Raw genomic sequence first — 19602 nt, 5'->3', positions numbered from 1 at the left:
CTAACACTGCCTATATTTCATTCCTGCGCTCCATAATTTCGCTGTAACTAACTAACTAGTCATACATTTGTGCGGTGCACCACAGTCAGGTACTTTCACGTGGCCGTGGCCGCCTCAGGCACTATCTCATATCTCTCCCGCAGCCGCGTCTCCTTTCAAAACAGCTTGACCCGGCAACCCGCCACAGTTACAATCGCAATGGTTAGGCTATAGCCGTCCTTGCTGCTGTAGCATATACCTTGCTCATGGCAACAGGTCTGTCAATCTCTGTCAATGCTACCCTCTTCTTTGCTGACCCATCTCAGTCCGCATCTGCGTCTGCGGCGACGAAGGCACCGGCAAGTCCAGCCTCATCACCTCGCTGGTCAAGGGTGTCTTCGTCACCAACAAAATTCAGCCAGTCCTGCCCCAGATCACCATCCCTCCAACGATCGGAACCCCAGAAAATGTCACCACAACCACCGTCGTCGATACCTCGGCTCTACCCCAGGAGCGCAACAACCTAGCCCGCGAGATTCGGAAATCCAACGTGATCTTGCTGGTCTACTCCGATCACTATAGCTACGAGCGCGTGGCGCTCTTCTGGCTGCCGCATTTCCGGTCTCTGGGAGTGAATGTCCCCGTCGTCCTGTGCTCCAACAAGTCTGATCTTGCTGCGGAGCACAGCGAGGCCCAGGTGATCGAGGATGAGATGCTGCCGCTGATGGCGGAATTCAAGGAGATTGATTCATGCATCCGCACGAGTGCCCGCGAACACCGCAATGTCAACGAAGCTTTCTTTGTCTGCCAAAAGGCTGTCACCCATCCCATCGCACCCCTTTTCGACTCCAAGGAGGCCGCGCTCAAGCCGGCCGCCGTCGCAGCTCTGCAGCGCATCTTTTACCTCAGCGACAAGGATCGCGATGGTTATCTGTCGGATAAGGAGATCAAAGAGTTTCAAACCCGGTGTTTCGGGAAGCCCTTGAGCGAGGAAGATCTGATACATATTAAGGACACCATCCAGAAAACCTATCCGGAATCGGTGTCCGACTCCGGGATTGACTGCCGGGGATTCATTCATTTGAACAAGATGTATGCGGAGAAAGGGCGCCATGAGACGGTGTGGATTATCTTGCGGGCCTTTCAATACACGGATAATCTGTCCTTGCAAGAGAGCTTTTTCACCCCCCGCTTCGAGGTCCCGCCATTCGCCTCGGCTGAATTGTCTCCCGAAGGATATCGCTTTTTTGTGAATCTCTTCCTTCTGTCAGACAAAGACAACGATGGCGGGTTGAACAACGCCGAGCTAGCATCGTTGTTCGCTCCGACCCCGGGCTTGCCGGCGTCGTGGGCTGATGGCTCGTTTCCATCCTCGACCGTGCGAAGCGAAGCCGGACATGTGACCCTCCAAGGCTGGCTGGCCCAGTGGAGCATGACGACCTTCATGTCGCCCAAGACCACGTTGGAATACTTGGCCTACCTGGGCTTCGAGTCATCTGACCGAAGCAATCCATCTACCACAGCGGCACTAAAAGTGACGCGGCCGCGCAAGAGGCGGCGGCGACCTGGCCGAGTCGGACGAAATGTGGTGCAATGCCATGTCCTGGGCGCCTCTGGCTCTGGCAAGTCCGCCTTACTCGATGCTTTCCTGTCGCGCGGGTTCAGCACCACATACCACCCTACCATCCAGCCACGCACGGCAGTGAACACCGTTGAACTGCCCGGCGGGAAGCAGTGCTACCTAATCATGGACGAGCTCGGGGAGCTTGAACCCGCTATCCTCGAGAACCAGGCCAAATTACTCGACCAATGCGATGTGATAGCTTACACCTACGACTCGTCCGATCCGGACTCCTTTGCGTACATTCCGGCCTTGCGCGCCAAGTACCCGCATCTGGAGGAACTTCCCAGTGTCTTTATTGCCCTGAAAGCCGACTTGGATCGGACCACCCAGCGGGCGGAGTATCAACCCCATGAGTACACGGCCATGTTGAACATGCCCAGCCCTCCGCTACATGCCAGCGTGACGTGGAATTCTATCCAGGAGGTATTTGTGCATATTGCTGAGGCTGCTATGGAGCCTAGCACCGTCTTCCCGCGCAATGAGGAGGACGTGGAGGGCAAGTGGATGGCGTGGGGGATTGCGCTGGGGGCCGTGGTGTGTGCTGGAGCCGCGGCGACGATGATCTGGCGACGAATGGGTGGGAGTGGGACGTGAGAAGGTTGTGTAGAATAGTTGATACTTAGCCCGTTACCTGACCCTAGTCCATGTATCACCCCTGTGAGAATACTTATAGTTCCAATACTAATGGCCCGAACCCATACATACCCCTTGTACCTGGTGGATCCTCCATTTTGCCCCGCAGACAGATACCTACCGCCTTTGCCTCCCACGTTTTACCCCGGACCTCTGCTGCCTCTTCGCTCTTGTGCTGACAGCCTTCTCCTCACCTACCCTCCTCTCCTGTCTTTCTTTCTCCTTCCCCATTCCCACACTCTCCCTTGAGTCTCCCTCCCACCATATAATCCCCCATCTCCGCTCATCATCAATCTCTTCATCTTGCAGCCATTCCCGCCGATCCCGGCCGCGTGGAGACTAGTGATCACCCCGGCTCTCCCTGCATACGGCCTCGACCTTGAGTTTCTATCGGTCCTCTTCTCGATAATCTACTACCCCTGAGTCTCCTTGGATTGTTACTGTCTTTAGTGGCTCTTATCGCTCGTCCTGTGGAGTGAAAAACAGTCGAACCCGGAACCCCTCTCTACGTTGAGAATTGCCTGCCACCCCCAGGTGTCGTCCGCAGCTCTGTACTTGTCGGGACTGAGACTGTATTCTCCTGCTATACCAGTGTATCTGCAGCCATGTTGTAAGTCTCTCCTTTTACGGATTCCCCTTCGAGTCATTCGATCCCCCATCTCCGCTTCGGATGTCAGCTTCGAGATGTTATGGAAGAAACCATTCCGGAAGTGTCGAGCGAAAGTGGTCTCGACTACCGGCACCTTGCGGAGATATTGTTTTGCCCTATGTCGGTTCGTTGATTTGCTGACTCGGTCCCGAGTGTTCTACCGCCCCCTCCTCCACGTTACACCGTCCCTATCGCTTATGCGGCGGGGGCGTCGAATGGCATGGCCGTGCCGGTCATCGAAACCAACAATACCATCTCCCACCCTGATGGCGGATGTCCGCTGCAAGTTGGTGAAGGTACGTTGCTGAGCCTGGCGGTGATATATCGGGCCATATCGTTGCTAACATCAGTTAATCGCAGGAACATACACTCTGAAGGATGATCTCCATCTTGCAACACCGCCTCCGCACCCATCTGAAGCACCGATTGTCAACCCAAACCCTCTTGCGACTGTCCCGAACCCTCCGACATCTGGTGTGAAGGTTTCTTTGGTCACCCTAGACGCGCGCAAGAGACCACCTACATTCTTAACGACCAAGGTTACGGCACCACAATTTGGCGATGGAAATTCTGCGCTCGCTCCGCCGCCAGCGAACTCGAAGGACGCGAAAAGGAGGAAGCCGAAGAACAATATAATCAAGAGCAGCTCCTCGTTCGTTTCGAGAGTCATCACTCACGAGACGTCGGCGAAGCGGCTGAATGACCGTGACCCCAATGGTGTTTTTGCGTTTGCCAACATCAACCGCGCATTCCAATGGCTCGACCTCAGCGCTGCGCAGAAAGAGGAACATCTGACCAAAGTTCTCTTCACCAAAGCGCATATGTTGTGTCACGACATTAACGACGTTACCAAGTCTTCAACCCACTTGGACATAGTCATGGGTTCTTCCGCGGGCGACATCATCTGGTACGAACCCATGTCGCAGAAATACGCCCGGATCAACAAGAATGGAGTGATCAACAACTCCCCCGTCACTCATATCAAATGGCTACCTGGCTCTGAGCACTTATTCATGGCATCGCATGCAAACGGGGTGCTGGTGGTTTATGATAAGGAGAAAGAGGATGCCCTGTTCGCATCCGAGGCTAGCACTCAGTCTGAGAGGGAGAGCGGCCAACTACCTCTGGAGGTCCAGAAATCCGTCAACTCCAAAAACCAGAAGACCAACCCGGTCGCGCTGTGGAAATTGACCATCCATAAAATCGCCCAGTTTGCTTTCTCGCCGGATCAGAGGCACTTAGCCGTTGTTCTGGAAGATGGGTCGCTGCGGCTTATGGATTACTTGAAGGAAGAGTGAGTACTATGCTTTTTTATCATTGAATTGTGCTAATGTATGGCTACATAGAATGCTGGACATTTTCCGCAGCTACTACGGCGGTCTGATCTGCGTTTGCTGGTCCCCCGATGGCAAGTACATCGTGACTGGCGGTCAAGATGATCTGGTAACCATCTGGTCTTTTCCCGAGCGCAAGATAGTTGCTCGATGTCAAGGCCACAACTCATTTGTTTCGGCCGTTGCATTTGATCCATGGCGCTGTGACAAGCGGACCTACCGATTTGGGAGCGTTGGAGATGACTGCAGACTGCTCCTCTGGGATTTCAGTGTCGGCATGCTCCACCGTCCTCGCGCAGTACGTTTCCCACTTGTTTTCTATCTGGGAGTCAAAACTAACGGATATTCCACTCCGCCAGGCAACCGCTCGTCAACGGAGTAGTATTGCCGCACCCAGCTTACAGCCTGCTGGTACTCGCCTCAGATCGGACTCTGAGAAAACCGAAAAATCCGACGGCGATATTGACCAGACTAGCCACCCCATCGAACCAAGAGCGCGGACTGCTCTGCTGCCCCCTCTCATGGTGAGTCGAGTCACTAAATAGTGGCCTGGCCTCGAAAATATTCTGAAGGCCTCACTCTAACCATGCCTTTAGTCCAAAGTTGTCGGCCAAGACCCTATTTGCTGGTTGGGCTTTCAGAAGGATAGCATTATGACCTCTTCTCTTGAAGGTATGTGTGCAATAGTTATCGCACTTCATCTCGTTCAGCCACTGATATTTCAACACTACAATAGGTCATATCCGTACTTGGGACCGGCCACTTGATAGCGTCATCAACCCTGACCGTCCTTCATCCCTGGTCGGTAGCAAGAAGGCGTGAAGTATGATTATAACTCTCTCCATATCGCTATTCTCATGTTTGGCTCTACGATCTTGCCTATGGCGTGGAATTCTCTAGCGTGTTTTTTTTTTTTTTTTTTTTTTTTCTCTCTGAATATTGTATCACGTTTTGCTTTTGCCTTTCAGATACCCTGATTAAATACCAGTTAACCTATATTTATGCTCTTGGATCATTCACTCCATTCAATACCCTGCCGCAATGCCCTAAATAGGTACTTAAAGCTTCGCAACCCCAGCACCCTCCTCCACATCAAACTCAGTCGTACACAGCAAGAACGTATCCCTCAAAGCCTAAACCCGATATAATTATTAGCAACACACCCTATAATTATAGTTCAAGGAAAGCCGACTTACCGACAAACGATACTTCTCATTGATACCCTGATAATCCTCCCCAGCAAGCATATCACAAAAATGCCTAATGGACGGATAATGCACGACAGAAACCTCATTCCACCACTCCGTTTCGGGACGCGGGGATTGATCTCCCCTCGAGTCCGTCACGTCTGGCGATGACGATGGGTTCACCACCGCACCTACAAGTTTCGCGCTCCCGCCTCGCTTACCCGCGACAGGGATAAACGCTTGTCCGTATTGATAATAGCTTTCTTTCCCATTGGGATAGTGGAATTGCAACAGATTTAGCATTGTCACGGGGCCAGGATGTATTTTCGAAAGATCGGTCATGAATTCCAGGAGCTGCGGTGAGACTTCGAGGTTTTGCGCGGTAGAGCTTCTTCCCTCGTCGCGGAGAATATTCTCTAGTGACCCTGTTAGAGGAGCTGAAGGCGCGGAATGCTTTAGGTCTGCGTCGCGGGCTGGGTAGGTTGATAGGAGTTTTGAAGGGATCCCTGTTGTGACTTTGTACTCATTTTTGACCCAGCTGTGTAAAGCCGACGGGATTGGATTGGTGGTGTTAGAGGCACATTTGAGGAGGACCATTAGGTCCCATGTTGTTTTTGTGAGGGGGTCGTTGTCAAGGGTTGTTGGGTGGATGACCACATGTCGCGGGCGGGATGCGAGAATGACTTCTAGATTTGGGGATTGTTTGAGTTGTTGGATGAAGGGTTGGAGGTTGGTGGGGGAGTTTAGGGTGAGGAGGTGGAGGGTTAGAACGGGCATCGTATATTTGGTCTCTTGATGGTTGAGATGAATGTGAATTTGTGAGGATGGGGGAGGAGTTGAGATTTTTATTATGGTTTCGTGGTGAGGAGAAGTTGGGGATGTTACAGACGATTGCCGAGGTTCAAGTAGAGCTGGTTAGTTAGCAACTCTATTTGGAAAGCGAGTACTTTCACCGGATTCCCGGGTACTTCCAACTGTGTGCCCATCTAATATCTACGCCGATGAAGGTCTGCATAGTGCCTAACAAGAGCTGGAAGATGCTACATCATAGTAATAGAATTCATTATCATCCTCATCTAGTCCTCCTCACCAACGCCTCCCTAATTGATAAACATATCGATTTAAGTGATTCCCCACTTCCCAATACTGCATCCGACATGCACGGCGGTTTTCCTAAGAAGCTCTGCTTCCTGGGACAGATTATGATTGATATACCTATACTGGGTGTATAGAAGTATCATGTTATCAAACACGATTCTGTTCCCAAAAAATAAATTTGTTCTTAATTAGGCCATTTCGGCCGCCTTGAAGGCTAGAACCGACCGCCTAAGCACAAATGCATTTTGTTATGGGGCAAAAGAAAGAATTAAGGCCAGGTATTATTAGGATCTGGGGCGCATAACTAACGCCCAACATAAAGCAGTAATACTCAAGCAGGATAACTCTCAATCTCCCTTTCAAGGTCCTTCTGCTAGCAAAGGCAAAGTATGCAGACGAAACAACATCACGTAAACCCAACAGTCACAATTGATTTGTTTGGCCCTGTATAACTGATCCATGGCCAACTGACTAACTGCTGAAGTCTAGAATGCAAGGGCCGCAAGACCCAGCAGCAGACCAGCCTGTGCAGGTGCCACCAGAGCATTGGCAGCATTAGTAGTCGTGGTCGCCGAGCCAGTGGCGGTCATAGTACCAGTGGATACGGTCGTTTCAGTTATGCTGGAGGTGGTCATGTGCTTGGTGTGTGTCTTGGTCGTCGTGCTCGTCACTATGTACAAACAGAAGTTAATGAGAGGCTGCCCTATCGTGCAAGGTGAGAGGAGAGCAAATTGCAATGACATAAAATCCTGGGAGCCAGAAGTCTTGGCACCGTGAACTCACCAGGAGTAGTAGTGCCAGTAAGGGTAGAACGAGAATGAGAACGGGTATCAGAATGAGTAGAATGGGTTTTTGTAGGTTGTGAATGTGTGGAATGGGTAATTTCGCTACGAAAAGTGCTGGAAAAAACAGTGCTTGTGGAAGAAGACCCAATAGAGATGGAAGAGCTCGAGGCCAAAACAGACGAAGATAAGGATGAGGTGGCGATGGTGTTGGTAGACGCACTGGTAGACATCATAGAAGGATAAGATGAGACAGTAATAGAAGCAGTAGCGCTGTTGGAAGCACTAGAGGAAGGAGAGGTGGTATGGGTAGACGCACTGGTGGAACTGTGAGCAGAAGTCGAGGAAGAAGTGGGAGATTGAGTCGATGAGGAAGTAGAAGCAAGCGTCGAAGAAGTAGCAGTCGAGGGATGAGTAACAGTATTCGAGGCTGATGAGGAGGCAGATTGAGAAGACATGGAAGTCGAAGAGGCAGAAGCAGACTTTGAAGTGTGACGCGCAGTACTAGTAGTGGTGGCCTTACCAGAGCTTGAAGACACCGGCCCCGAGGACTTGGACTTGCTCACAGTGAACTGCTGTGACTGGGCTAGGATGCCGTTGTTCTCATTAGAGATAAAATTGATTTGATATCCCCTGCACAAATTAACGAGGTTCTCTAATTTAGAAGAAGGGGAAGTTAGCATACTCCTTATCAATGCCATCCTGAGCCTTCATCGTGTAGTGGCCCGTCGAGGTATCCACATCTGAGGCAATCAATGTCTCTACATTGGGGTAGACGTTCTGGTTGACCAGATATATCGAGAACGTTTTCGGGTCGGTGCTAGGATTTTGTAACATTAAACCTTCTGCTCCTGCTGTCACTGATCTGTATTGTCGTACCTGACAGACTGCCATCTGATTGTCACAGGCTTGCTCAAGTCGACCTTTTCGCCTTTGACAGGAGATGTCACAGATAGCCCTGCGCTAGTATCAGAATCAATCAACATGCATCCTCATTCAAGGTCATACCTGCAACGGTAGCAGCATATGCCAGAAGGGAAGACGCAATTGCGATGCGCATTGTGATGAATTTAAAAAGCACAAAACGATTATCAAGAGTGTAAAGACAGAGCTTGGAAGCTTGAGGTGGAAGAGAAAGGAAGAGGAAGTCCGCAGGCAATGGAGAAGGGTTGTTTTATAGCCCTAATGAGCATCATGGCATAGCAGCACGAACAAAACGATCCAGGATCCTTACCATGCCCGTTTTCCTTGAGTGAGTGACATGCTTTATTTTTGGGCCGGGTAGGTGACTCGTGGTGCCTTGGTTCGTCCGGTCTCGTGCTTCCAGCTCTGTGGGTCATACATATAATCAATGGACCTATCTTCGACATGTCGGAATGAACTCTGATGGTTAATCGTCAATTGCGGCGAGCTTTGGCACCAATATCGACTTTTGATGCTGTAGCCTGCCATCTTGAACTTCGTCTCGACTTGATCTCTGATTGAGTAAATGAAGCATGAAGGTGTGATATTGACCGGCCGCGCGTCTGAGCTCCTGTCCGTGTTACAATTTCAGCAGATCTTACCGCGCCATTACGCTGTGTAGTATTTGATGTCATTGGTCCAGGAACACGGCCCCTGGGATTATTTACCAGTCCAGTTGGTACTACTTCTCGTTCCCTGGAGATGTTTGATTGAATTAAGTTGCTAGATCTATTTGAGCTTAACATGGGTCTAATTGGTGCCTGAATAGACAGCACTTGCTGAGACTGATTCGGTTTCAACCTTCGAGGTGATAGAATCCAATCTAATGCCTTGGAGTTTAAAAAGAAACCACAAGTCAATTCGTTGAGATTCGTTGCAACAGATATGTTTTAGAAAGTTCCGAATGTGAAACAGCAGATCCGAAGTACTTGGCACTCCGGAATGCCTGGATCTGTGCGCGTGGTTTCGGGTAGGACAAGACTAAGAGCAGCAGTCACTTGGATTTAGAACTTGGCGAGTAAGATGTTGCCAACCGGCGAATCATCATGACTTCCATACATTAATTACCACAGTGACTTCTTTTTCTCCTGGATATCGCTACTGTGACAAAAATGGTTGCCTTGAGGTTGTCTTAGAATACTCTCGACGCGTTCTATACTGCGCACCCACAGGTTCGGAAAAGCCATCATTGGGTATTTGATGCTTCGAAGGAAATCAAAATAGTTCAGTCGAGGCCTGGATTACACTTCGGGACTGATCCTTGTTACGAAAGAAGTCACTATTGGGAACTTGTCAAGTGCAGGGCCAGCCCCGTCAGAGGCGAGGTCAGCTTGCCCACGGGAGAACTTCAAAAGCACAGAGATGGTATGACTCTAACCGCTGCTCTGACTGCCAACAGACAAATGCAGACCACGGAGCAACGATGTTGGTGTAAACGAGGTGATTCTCGAGGCAGAGAATCGGATGAACGGAGACCCGAACGCCCAGCAAGCCATACTGCTGATAGTATTCAGCCTTCTTTGCATTTCCCTGGCTCTTGTTATAGAGCGTGAAGCGAATGAGAGACGAGAAGAGAGGAGCAGTCGCAAGCTCTTCCTCCAGATGGCGCCTCTGTCCGCGAGTCTCGGAAGTTTCATCCGGATGATACTTGACCAGCTGGAGATACGTCTCAAGTTCTTGAACTATTCCAATTATCTCCGTATTAGGAGCCATTTTTCCATGTAATTAACTGTAGATGGTAAAGAGTGGAAGAGTGGTTGGTAGAAGGTTAGGTGGGTGAGTGTGGGAGAAGTGGATGGATTTGTTTACCAAAAAAGCAGCGACGTGGCAAAATTGTTTGCTGTCGTTGAGGAAGGTGTTTGCCTCTTAATTCTTTCTTTTCGCTCTATTGTCTTATTACATCCATTTTATTCGTGCTTAAGAGCAAACTAACGACAGTTCAAAGTGTGAATTGGAAATGCTGGTTAGGCGATGAGGAGCATCTGCCAGCTCTACATTGCACATTGAGCTTTTTTCTTTCACCCAGTTCCGCTTGAACAGGCCTGGGAAACTTGCAATCTGTCTGCCATGATGTCCTTTATGGCACGGTCTGGATATACTTCGGCTGGAATTGCTCCGATCTCCGCGGGCGGTAGCGTGTGGCAGATCATCCCGCGTTATGATTCTTGTTGGATCTTGCTTCTTGCCCACCACCGACACACCCCATTCACCTTTCCTTCTTTTTACCCTGCCGCTCTGTTAAAAGCCGATGGCATTCATCCTTTGCATAATGGAGCTCCTGTGAACCGACATGACCAAATTCCCTGGCACAGCTCCGACTGTGCGTGTCATGCAGCTTCAGCGATGGACGACCCTCATGACGGCTTGTTGAATGTCAGTAGTAGCCTTAAAGGTCCATATCCAAGAATACCTGCTGATCGGTGAACTTGCATTCTTGTAGGAGCTGGAGAAATGTCACTGCCCTCCAATAGATCCTGCCCTTTTCAGCGCCATCGTATCCGACTTTGACCTCGCAATTCCTGCTCAAGTGGAACAGCTGCGGGACACCTTGAAATCCTTGAAGGAGTCAGCTTTGGAGCAAGAGCATCTCCCTTTTGATCCCTCGGGCACTGCCAACAGCACGGATGAAGGGACTGGGGCCGGCTCGTTGCCCGGTCTTACGGACGCCACAACTTTACTCTCCCTGGAAGATCCGACCGATGAAGGCGGCAGAGCCACCAAGTCCGAAACGAGCCCCAAGCCCCACCTCGCATACACAGTTGCTGCTGATGGGTCTCGATCTCTGTCTGGGGCAACTCTGCAAGACAAGGTTGACTCTTTGCACGACCTGTTCCCCACAATCACTCCGTTGACCATTAAACAAACACTGCAAAAATGTGCAGGTGATATTGATAGGTCCATGGATGTCCTTCTAAATCTCATATTCTTTGACGAGAACTACATTGACGAGGACGGTACGAAGGTCTCGCTTCCCAAGGGCATTGATGGCTTCATGCAAGAAGATATTGTTGGGTCCAGTCGCAAGAAGGGCCGCAAGAAGCGCCAGACCAAGAATTATGGCAATTCGGAGTTTGAATCATCGTTAATGGACTCACTGGATGCCGAGCCCCCAAATAAATGGCAGTCGGGGCAGAGAGACATTGAGTTTATCTGGACCCGAACATCAGCTGTGTTGACCAAGCAGTATGTTACTTCCATGTATCATGCAAATGCAATGTCGTTGCCTGCCACCATTCGGGCTCTTGCTGTTGCGAATTCTCCAGAGAAGCACTCGGACAATCAAGAAGATCTCGTAACGTCAGTTCAGGTCACAGAACTTTCACATGACTTCCCTTCCATCCCCTCCTCCACCCTTGCTGGGCTTTGCGCCGTCACGCAGAACATAATGTCCGCAACCAGTGAGCTGGCTGCCAAAATGACCAGCCAAGCCTCTCCTCCGATACTCTCCGACCTCATCAAATTCACTGCGCCGCCCATCGATATCACGTCCGACCATGACCAGCCAAAAAGACGCCCGTACACCTCGCACCCCCCTGTCAGTTACGACGAGGCCCACGCCTCTGCCACCACCCAATTTGCCGCCGGCTCACAAGCCTATTCCCAGGCCTCCCAGGCCTATCGCCGGGGTGCTTCCACCCCCTTGCTGCGTGGTGCCGCGGCCTACTATTCAGAGGTCGGACGGGACCACTTCAGCAAAGCCAAAGCCAACATCGCCGCCGCTGCTGATGCCCTTGTCGAAGAGCAGTCTTCCGGCTCCTGTATTGACCTTCACGGCGTCCCTGTCCAGGACGCCGTCCGTATCACTCGTGATCGGGTGGCGGCCTGGTGGGGGTCACTGGGCGAAGCGAAGTACCAGCGCGGAGGTGGCCTCGGCGCTCGTGGTGGATTTCGCATCATTACGGGCGTTGGGCGTCACAGTCGGGATGGCACCTCGCGCCTGGGGCCCGCCGTGAGCAAGATGCTGGTGCGAGAGGGGTGGCGCCTGGAGATTGGGGAGGGCGAGCTGACGGTGCTTGGGGTTGCCCGTCGCTGAACATACTTTTCGCATTTGCTTGTTACATGTCTGAGATACCCAATACATTGAAGCGCTGCTGCCTTGGATTTTGTCTCAACGCCAGTAGTCGACTACCGGGGACATTCATAGTTAACCCAGCTTCTATTCTTCATATAGTCGCCGTAGAATCAGCTTCCAGATGCTTACCGCCCTCGTATCCGCCCTCGTATACTTCTAGATCCCAGGTGATGACGTAACCCGGGCCAACCCGCATTTGATCTGCTCTGCTCTGCTGATTTACTCTGCAGAACATTTTGTCAACCTTCCCTCTATTTATCTCCATGCGCTCTCAACTTGTAGTCCGCCCCTTCTTCTCCTTCTTCAGCCCCCGCGCTCTTCCCGTCATCAAACCGGCCACTTTTGCGCCTCTGAGGCCTCTCTCAAGCTCGACCTTCAAAGCCCCGCGTTCCATCTCCGGGAGTAAACTGCTCAAAGCCGCCCCCACCATCCCCTTCTTCAGCGCCTTCTTCAGCTCAAACGCCAAAGCTGAGGAACCGTCCAAAAGCATGTCCTACCCCGACCAACGAAGTGACGACCAGTGGAGGACCGTTTTGAGTCCGGGTGAGTGCTAGAAAGAAACATCCATGCAAATACCTCATCATTACTGACCCAGTATGTATCCAGAACAATTCCGCATCCTCCGCCAAAAGGGCACCGAGGCCCCCGGCACGGGCGAGTACGACAAGCACTCCCCCTCACAGGGCGTGTACAACTGCGCCGGGTGCAACGCGCCGCTCTATAAAGCCAACCACAAGTTCAAGTCCGGCTGTGGCTGGCCAGCCTACTTTGATTCTATTCCTGGCGCAGTGACTAGACATGTCGATAATACCTTTGGCATGAAACGGACGGAGATCGTCTGCAGCAACTGTGGCGGGCATCTCGGCCATGTCTTTGAGGGGGAGGGGTATGACACGCCCACTGATGAACGTCACTGCGTGAATAGTATTAGTTTGCGGTTTACGGAGGATGAGCAGAATCCGAAGGCGAAGGCGTAATATAGATCCTGGATCGGAGCGGGAGAAATATATCTTTGAGCGCAGCAGATGTGGTTAAATTGGAGTCGGTGCAACCCACTACAAAGATTGAATTCTGATTTCATTAGAGTTGACTTCACCATGAGCTCGATAGCTCTGCCTTTTGTTTACCTATTGGTCTTCACACGCTATGCAAAACTGCACATGTGGTCCTCTTCCTCGCCCGTAATCCAATATTGCTGCCTCAGGCCATCATAATGACCCGACCGCCACCCGATGATTGAAGTCGTGGTCCCTTATTATGATCATTGTTCTTCCTCCCTATTCTTCCTTCGCTCCCTACTCGAGTTGCCACAGACAATGTCTCGACGCGCCAACCCGACCCAGGCTGCTCAGAACCAGCAGATTATCAAGAATCTCCTGAAACTCGAGTCCAACAAGATCTGTGCCGACTGCAAGCGCAACAAGCGTGAGCCCCCCCCTCCTTTGCAAGAAGATTCCTGCGCCCGGTTCTCTACTCTATCGCGCTGGGTTGACAATTACTGGTCTGACATTTCACTGACTTAGATCCACGATGGGCGTCTTGGAATCTGGGTATTTTCGTCTGCATTCGGTGCTCGGGCATCCATCGGGGCATGGGCACGCACATCAGCCGCGTCAAGTCGGTCGACCTCGATGCATGGACCGATGAACAATTGCAGAGTGTCCTAAAATGGGGCAACTCAAGAGCCAACAAGTTCGTCATCAGCAATTGACTCTCGCGTTGGAACGGCCACGTGCTGACCCAAGTCACAGGTATTGGGAAGCGAAGCTGGCGCCGGGCCATGTCCCGGCAGAAGCGTAAGTGAACGAAGGAAACTGTTCCGTGTCTTTTGATGGCGTGCTAACTTGGAGTGTTTATAGGAAAATCGAAAACTTCATCCGCACGAAGTACGACTCCAAGCGATGGGTCATGGACGGGGGGATGCCCGATCCTTCCACTCTTGATGACGGCGATGATGTGGTGAGTGCCTGCCTGTACCGACAAATCAAGAAAGAGCAGAAAAAACTGACCTGCCAGCCTCTTGCGGTTGTACAGCAACAGGCAAAGATTGAACGTTCTGCTTCGCAACGAATGACATCCCCGAACCAGCCCGCCGTGCGCCGACAGCAACCCTCGATCGACCTGTTCGGTGACGATCCTATCGCTCCACCGGTGCGCCCCAGCACGACCGAACCGTCCGCTCGCGCGCAGCCGAGACAAGCACCTCCCACACAACCGAAGGCTCAAAAACCAGGCGATTCGTTGCTTGGACTGGACTTCTTTGGAAGCACTCAGGCGGCCGCCGGCAGTCGCCCGAGTAGCACTGCGTCAACGCCTGCTGCCCCAACCGGAATGTCTCGCCCCGATCTGAAGCAGTCTATTCTGTCCTTGTATTCGAAGCCGCAGCCGCCTCCTCCCACCCAGCATGAGCGGAACAATTCCTTCGGCGATATGGCTTCTCCTACAGGTCCTTCCGCATCCTCAAACATGGGTGGCTTGACAGACGCTTTCAGTGGACTGAGTTTCCCATCTTCGACCACCTCTCCGCCTCCCAGACCAGCAGAGAAGCCAGCACCTTTCGCCAATCTCTCCAACTTTGGCAATGTCAAGTCCATGCCGGCCACGCCCAAGGTTACCTCGCCTTCTGACACTGCTGGCGGAGACCTTTTTGGTAGCCTGACCTCCCCTACCATGTCTGCCCCGAAGCCACAGTCCAGAACAACTTCGATCTCTTCGAATGGGCAAGACCACGGATTCGGCGGATTCGGCGGATTCGCGTCTCCTCCCGCCAAGCCCAACCCTCCATCCATCCCCTTGTCAAACGATCTATTTGGCCTCTCCTCTCCCCCGCCTGCGCCTGCGGCCGTTTCTTCGCCGCCCCCACAACCCAAGGCTCCATCTCCGCAGCAAGAAATGAAATCGGCATTCAACCTCTCCAGCCCCGTGATGCAGCCCTCTGCGCCTCCCACGCAGACATCTTCCACCAAGGCGCCCGCCAGTATGTTCCCAGCGAGCATCGACCCATGGGGTGGTAATGAATGGAACACGCCTGATCCTGCACCGATGCCGGCTCCCGCCCCGACCGCCGCCCCATCCGCCGCATCGATGATGAAGGTCCCCGACACATTGACCGCCAACGACATAGGATCAGGCTGGGGTGCACCGTCCAAGCAAACCCCCACCGTCGCAGCAGATGAGGACTTCGGTGGCTGGACCAGTGCCGCCCCAGTCTCCTCAAACACCACGACGACCACCACGAACAACATGTCCAGCTCAACCAAGCCGGCGGGCGGGTTTGGCGGCAATGACGACCTTTTCTCCAACGTCTGGGAGTAAAAAAGGCAGGAACTCTTATTTTGTTTCAAATTATTAGACTGAGTGGCGTGGAGGGTGGAAAGCAGATTGCGTTATTCTGGGTTATGGGTAGTTAGTTGCATAGGTGCTAGTGGGCATTGCACATACCTGGGTGTTTCTTCGTTTCGTCCTTTGACTTCCTAGCGCGCGACAGGTCTACTTACGCTACGTACTTGCTCTTCCCTCTTCTCTGTTCATTTGTTTCTCTCACTGCTTTGGTGGTCCTCGACACCGTGTTTCTTTCTTTCTTGTGCGGTGGTTCCCTGAGGCAAAAATGGGCTGGTCTCATCGATTCATATACAGTTTTCTTTGAATCAACCATTTGTAATAGTTTGTATCCTAGCCATGGCGAGTAGACCTAGCTCTTAGTCTGTGCATTAGGCTGTTCATTTACTTCGGAATTTTGTATGGTGTATTTGATATCATGTCTGTTTGTCTGGCATGATGGGACGAATTTCCCCATGCCCATTGCTCAATATTAAACTGAAAGGTATATAGCGCCATGAGTAAGTAATAGAAAGAGAAAAGAAAGAAAATATGTACACTGAAGAACTACCGGAGAGGCGGAAGAAACCGAATGAATGCAATCAAAATCAAAAGCTATTCACACTCCGCTTATGCACCAAATTTCTCGTACTCTCCGCATCCATCTCCATATGATTATGACCAGCTGTATTCGAAGTCGACTCCTGAGTCATAAACGTCGTTACCTTAATCCCCGCACGACCTTCATTAGATTCACTCTCCTTCATCGAGCCGCCACGTGACGAGCCCGAGTGCGAGAAGTCATCCAAGTCATATTCGGATTCGCGGTGGCCGCCGACGACGGATGCTTGGACCTGGGATGTTTGGTAGGTGGTGGGGTTTGCGCTGCGGTGGGTGCGCGAGGGCTGGGTGAACTTGCTCTTGTAGCCGCCGCTGCGGGTGGAGAAGATGTGTGGGAAGACTTTGGCGAAGAAGGCGCGTGTGCCGGGGAGGCAGGCGCAGATGATGGCCACATTGCATTCTACCGCGGACCAGGTGGCGGCGCCGACGTTGTCGTCTGTTTGAACCGGGGGGTGTTGTTAGTTGGCTGGTTCTGGGGATGATGGGGGTGGGGAGTTAAAAAAGGGTCTGGGGAGGACGCACAGGTTGGGTCGGTGGATTTGGAGATGACGAGGAGACTCTTCAAACGGAGGATACTTGTGATCATGACACTGTAGGGTTGATCAGTTAGTCGTGCCGGTCGGTTGTCTGATACAGGGGGCCGAATACTGACAATCCACCGAGAGCAAAGATGCCCATAACGGCCACCTTCTGCTTCCTTGGCAGCTGCAAAGACCGCAGAACCGGCATGGGGTATATCAAGATCAAGAAATCGGTAAGGATGTGCACAGCAGAGTTAGAAAACCACAATGCCTCCTTGTCCAGACAAAAGCCCGGAGTATCTGGGTTCCAGAATTTGGCGACAGGGACACAATTGGCCCAGGCGCTGACGATTGTCCAAGTGCCATAGGCAGCTAGAAACCCGATTAGGATGAAACAGGCCAGGCGCATGCGCGGTGTTGTCGAGAAGACTCGTCGGTATTGTAGAAGGATGGACATCTTGGTCATGATGAGACTGGTTTGGTAAACCGGGATTGAGGCCCAGAAGCACTTGGAACGGGGAGTTCATAGATTAGCAACTCTCCATATTTTGACCGCGAGGAATCTAAGCCTACAATCATTTGCGTGATATAAATCGGGTGCGGAATGGTGTCGAAATGAGCACCCATGCCGTGGTAGGTTTCTGAGGGATTGTGAGCGACAGGATGATTATACAGACGAGGAGTTGCGTCAGGCTCACCTCCAACGAACAGTCCAAAGAACGCCCATGAGAAAGCCTGGATAGACGACAGGATTGATTAGATTTAATTCGTGGAACTGTCTCTTTTGGCTTCTTACCAAGGCAATAATAATCGTATAATCATCACTTCCCATCTGTTTCACCAAAAACGCTCGGGTATAGATACGAATGGCAAGAAATATGGTAGCCAGCGACGTGAAGACAATGCTCACGGCAAGGGCCGAACGGCCACGAGCTGTTGATAGCTCTGCCATCGCAATATGAAAAGACTGATCTGATGCCGCCTGGAACCCCGATTGAGGTTATTGAAGGTCAAATGAATGACTAAGGAGAGGTGGAATCGACCCGAAGAGGTTAAAACCCGAAGAGGTTAAACGTCAAATGAATGACTAAGGAGAGATGGAATCGAAGCGAATGTGGACGTAGATGAATGAAGGCGAATTCACTCGGCCATTTCGAATCTCAGATAAGGAACTAATCTCACTGGAAGAAATGGAGTAGATCCGACAAATTCAATGGATGGCTTGCATATAACCACCCCGGGAAATCCTTTTCAGCCACCACAGCGCTAGAGAGAGGGGCGATTCAGCGGAGGACAAGGCTATGGTTTAAACCCACTAAGATTTAATATTCTGCACGCTATCAGTCCCCACCCACTACTACAGCCAAAAGAATATTAGAAGTGCTATTTTTCCGACCAGCCGAATTGCAGCTAGGGAAAGCAGAGTTTGACAGCCCGCCAGCTGAGGGGCAGGCACTGCAAAGGACGGACAGTGGCCGCGTTGGATGACGACCCAAAACGTAGTAGTACGAAAGCCGGAGCCTATGAGGTGAAGGGTTCTTGATTCCATCAGGGGTAACCCACGAGCTTAGACCAATGCGCGTTGATCGTCCTGCTGCAGGCTGTGAGCCATCGAGGGTTGATGTTAATAATCCAGTGATCTTGCCCATATTGAGATTGACTCGAGAACCCGTTGTTCTGTGGACCTGCAATTCGGGTTTCTAGGCAGGGGACGATCGGGGAACGCGGGCTTCTCGCTGCGTGGATACTAGTATGCACGGACGTGCCGTAGCCTCATTCTGGCAACCGCTCGAACCAGTCATGAGGGATACTTTTGAAACGCACATTCGAACCAGGGAACCAGCCCACGCTTGAAAATTGTCCCGAAGTTCCCGCACACTCGGTGTATCAGTTGGAACTATTGATCTGTGGGAAACAGATTAACGAAGACTTCTTCGTAGATAAATCCTGAGGAACTCCGCGCAGGATCGATTAGCGCAAGCGCGGGATCCGGGCCCCCCGTACCCCGACATGAAATACAACAGCCTGACTGAGCACATCGGGGTCTGTGTACAGTACATGGTTGCTATACTAGTCGAACACTAGTTAGCAGGACCCATTTTCTGCTTGTCAGTAGCGTCAGCCATTTTCCGGTTCGCGGCTAAAGTAGTCTGGCAGCTCGTGCGCGGAAGTGCCGAATCCACCACACTAGGAGCTCGGTGAGGACCTGGTGGCGTACAATAGATTCAATAGTACAAGGCTGGTGGTAGTAGACGTTGTCTTGAGTAGAACAATGCGGTTGTTGCCTCACTGAACTGGACGAACCCGTGGAAATCATGTCCAGAGGCGAAATCATCTGAAACAACTCGTCGGCAGTTTCTCGAACGTGATCATCAACTTCCTAGGAGGCACAACGCAATTGATCCGAAGCGGTCTACGTTGATCTAAGCCAAGGCCTCCCCACCTCCCCTGTTCTCCGGGAGAGAAAAAAAGAAACAGATGCCGCGGCCGTGCCCATCGCGCGCGCACGGCCCCTGCATATGTAAGTCGCTCAGGGGGAAACCCGATGCCGTGTTTATCGTAACTTCACTTTTATTAGCCACGACGATGCGTTGCCGATGTGCACAGGGCATGGCAATGTAAATGCCCAGAACTATTAATTTCGAGTTAAGATCTTCAATATATGGAGCCACTCTGATAGACATGGCTCGGTTGAACAGCCTAATTCATAGTGATAGGCATTGAAATCGCGTTGACTTTCCTTGTGGCATATATGATGATTAACATTGGCCGTTGCAGGTTGAGATCAGCAGTCGAGAATGGCCGTGTTTATCTTTCTTCG

At 51.6% G+C, this 19602-nt stretch overlaps 8 protein-coding genes across 8 annotated transcripts; 4 read left to right on the top strand and 4 right to left on the bottom strand.

The window, feature by feature from the left end:
• Positions 1–245: 245 nt before the first annotated feature.
• On the top strand, positions 246–2197 carry gem1 (ERMES complex Ca(2+)-binding regulatory GTPase GEM1; the record flags this gene model as incomplete). The annotated part of the gene is made up of 2 exons (XM_056977664.1): positions 246–255; positions 306–2197. The coding sequence occupies 2 exons, from the start codon at positions 246–248 to the stop codon at positions 2195–2197; spliced, it is 1902 nt and encodes a 633-aa protein (XP_056833696.1).
• Positions 2198–2841: 644 nt separating this feature from the next.
• On the top strand, positions 2842–5041 carry N7510_005737 (WD40 repeat domain-containing protein; the record flags this gene model as incomplete). The annotated part of the gene is made up of 7 exons (XM_056977663.1): positions 2842–2846; positions 3039–3181; positions 3246–4179; positions 4232–4517; positions 4579–4743; positions 4816–4891; positions 4956–5041. 7 exons carry the CDS (start codon positions 2842–2844, stop codon positions 5039–5041), a joined length of 1695 nt encoding a protein of 564 aa, XP_056833695.1.
• A 236-nt stretch (positions 5042–5277) lies between these two features.
• On the bottom strand, positions 5278–6183 carry N7510_005736 (uncharacterized protein; the record flags this gene model as incomplete). Its single annotated transcript, XM_056977662.1, has 2 exons — positions 5278–5352; positions 5416–6183. 2 exons carry the CDS (start codon positions 6181–6183, stop codon positions 5278–5280), a joined length of 843 nt encoding a protein of 280 aa, XP_056833694.1.
• Positions 6184–7571: 1388 nt separating this feature from the next.
• N7510_005735 (GPI anchored serine-threonine rich family protein) lies at positions 7572–8346 on the bottom strand (the record flags this gene model as incomplete). Its single annotated transcript, XM_056977661.1, has 5 exons — positions 7572–7768; positions 7810–7919; positions 7972–8106; positions 8166–8244; positions 8295–8346. 5 exons carry the CDS (start codon positions 8344–8346, stop codon positions 7572–7574), a joined length of 573 nt encoding a protein of 190 aa, XP_056833693.1.
• A 1229-nt stretch (positions 8347–9575) lies between these two features.
• On the bottom strand, positions 9576–9962 carry N7510_005734 (uncharacterized protein; the record flags this gene model as incomplete). Its single annotated transcript, XM_056977660.1, has 1 exon — positions 9576–9962. The coding sequence occupies one exon, from the start codon at positions 9960–9962 to the stop codon at positions 9576–9578; it is 387 nt and encodes a 128-aa protein (XP_056833692.1).
• A 630-nt stretch (positions 9963–10592) lies between these two features.
• Positions 10593–13298, top strand: N7510_005733 (uncharacterized protein; the record flags this gene model as incomplete). Its single annotated transcript, XM_056977659.1, has 4 exons — positions 10593–10622; positions 10690–12258; positions 12552–12864; positions 12928–13298. 4 exons carry the CDS (start codon positions 10593–10595, stop codon positions 13296–13298), a joined length of 2283 nt encoding a protein of 760 aa, XP_056833691.1.
• A 339-nt stretch (positions 13299–13637) lies between these two features.
• N7510_005732 (uncharacterized protein) lies at positions 13638–15636 on the top strand (the record flags this gene model as incomplete). Its single annotated transcript, XM_056977658.1, has 4 exons — positions 13638–13746; positions 13845–14013; positions 14073–14117; positions 14181–15636. The coding sequence occupies 4 exons, from the start codon at positions 13638–13640 to the stop codon at positions 15634–15636; spliced, it is 1779 nt and encodes a 592-aa protein (XP_056833690.1).
• A 611-nt stretch (positions 15637–16247) lies between these two features.
• On the bottom strand, positions 16248–17733 carry N7510_005731 (putative integral membrane protein; the record flags this gene model as incomplete). The annotated part of the gene is made up of 5 exons (XM_056977657.1): positions 16248–16696; positions 16783–16850; positions 16913–17289; positions 17355–17516; positions 17578–17733. The coding sequence occupies 5 exons, from the start codon at positions 17731–17733 to the stop codon at positions 16248–16250; spliced, it is 1212 nt and encodes a 403-aa protein (XP_056833689.1).
• Positions 17734–19602: the final 1869 nt, after the last annotated feature.

The sequence above is a fragment of the Penicillium lagena genome, assembly GCF_028827675.1.
Source record: "Penicillium lagena strain IBT 129212 chromosome Unknown utg000003l_segment0_segment0, whole genome shotgun sequence".
In the NCBI taxonomy this organism is placed as follows: domain Eukaryota; kingdom Fungi; phylum Ascomycota; class Eurotiomycetes; order Eurotiales; family Aspergillaceae; genus Penicillium; species Penicillium lagena.
This window is presented reverse-complemented; position numbering and strand designations above follow the sequence as displayed.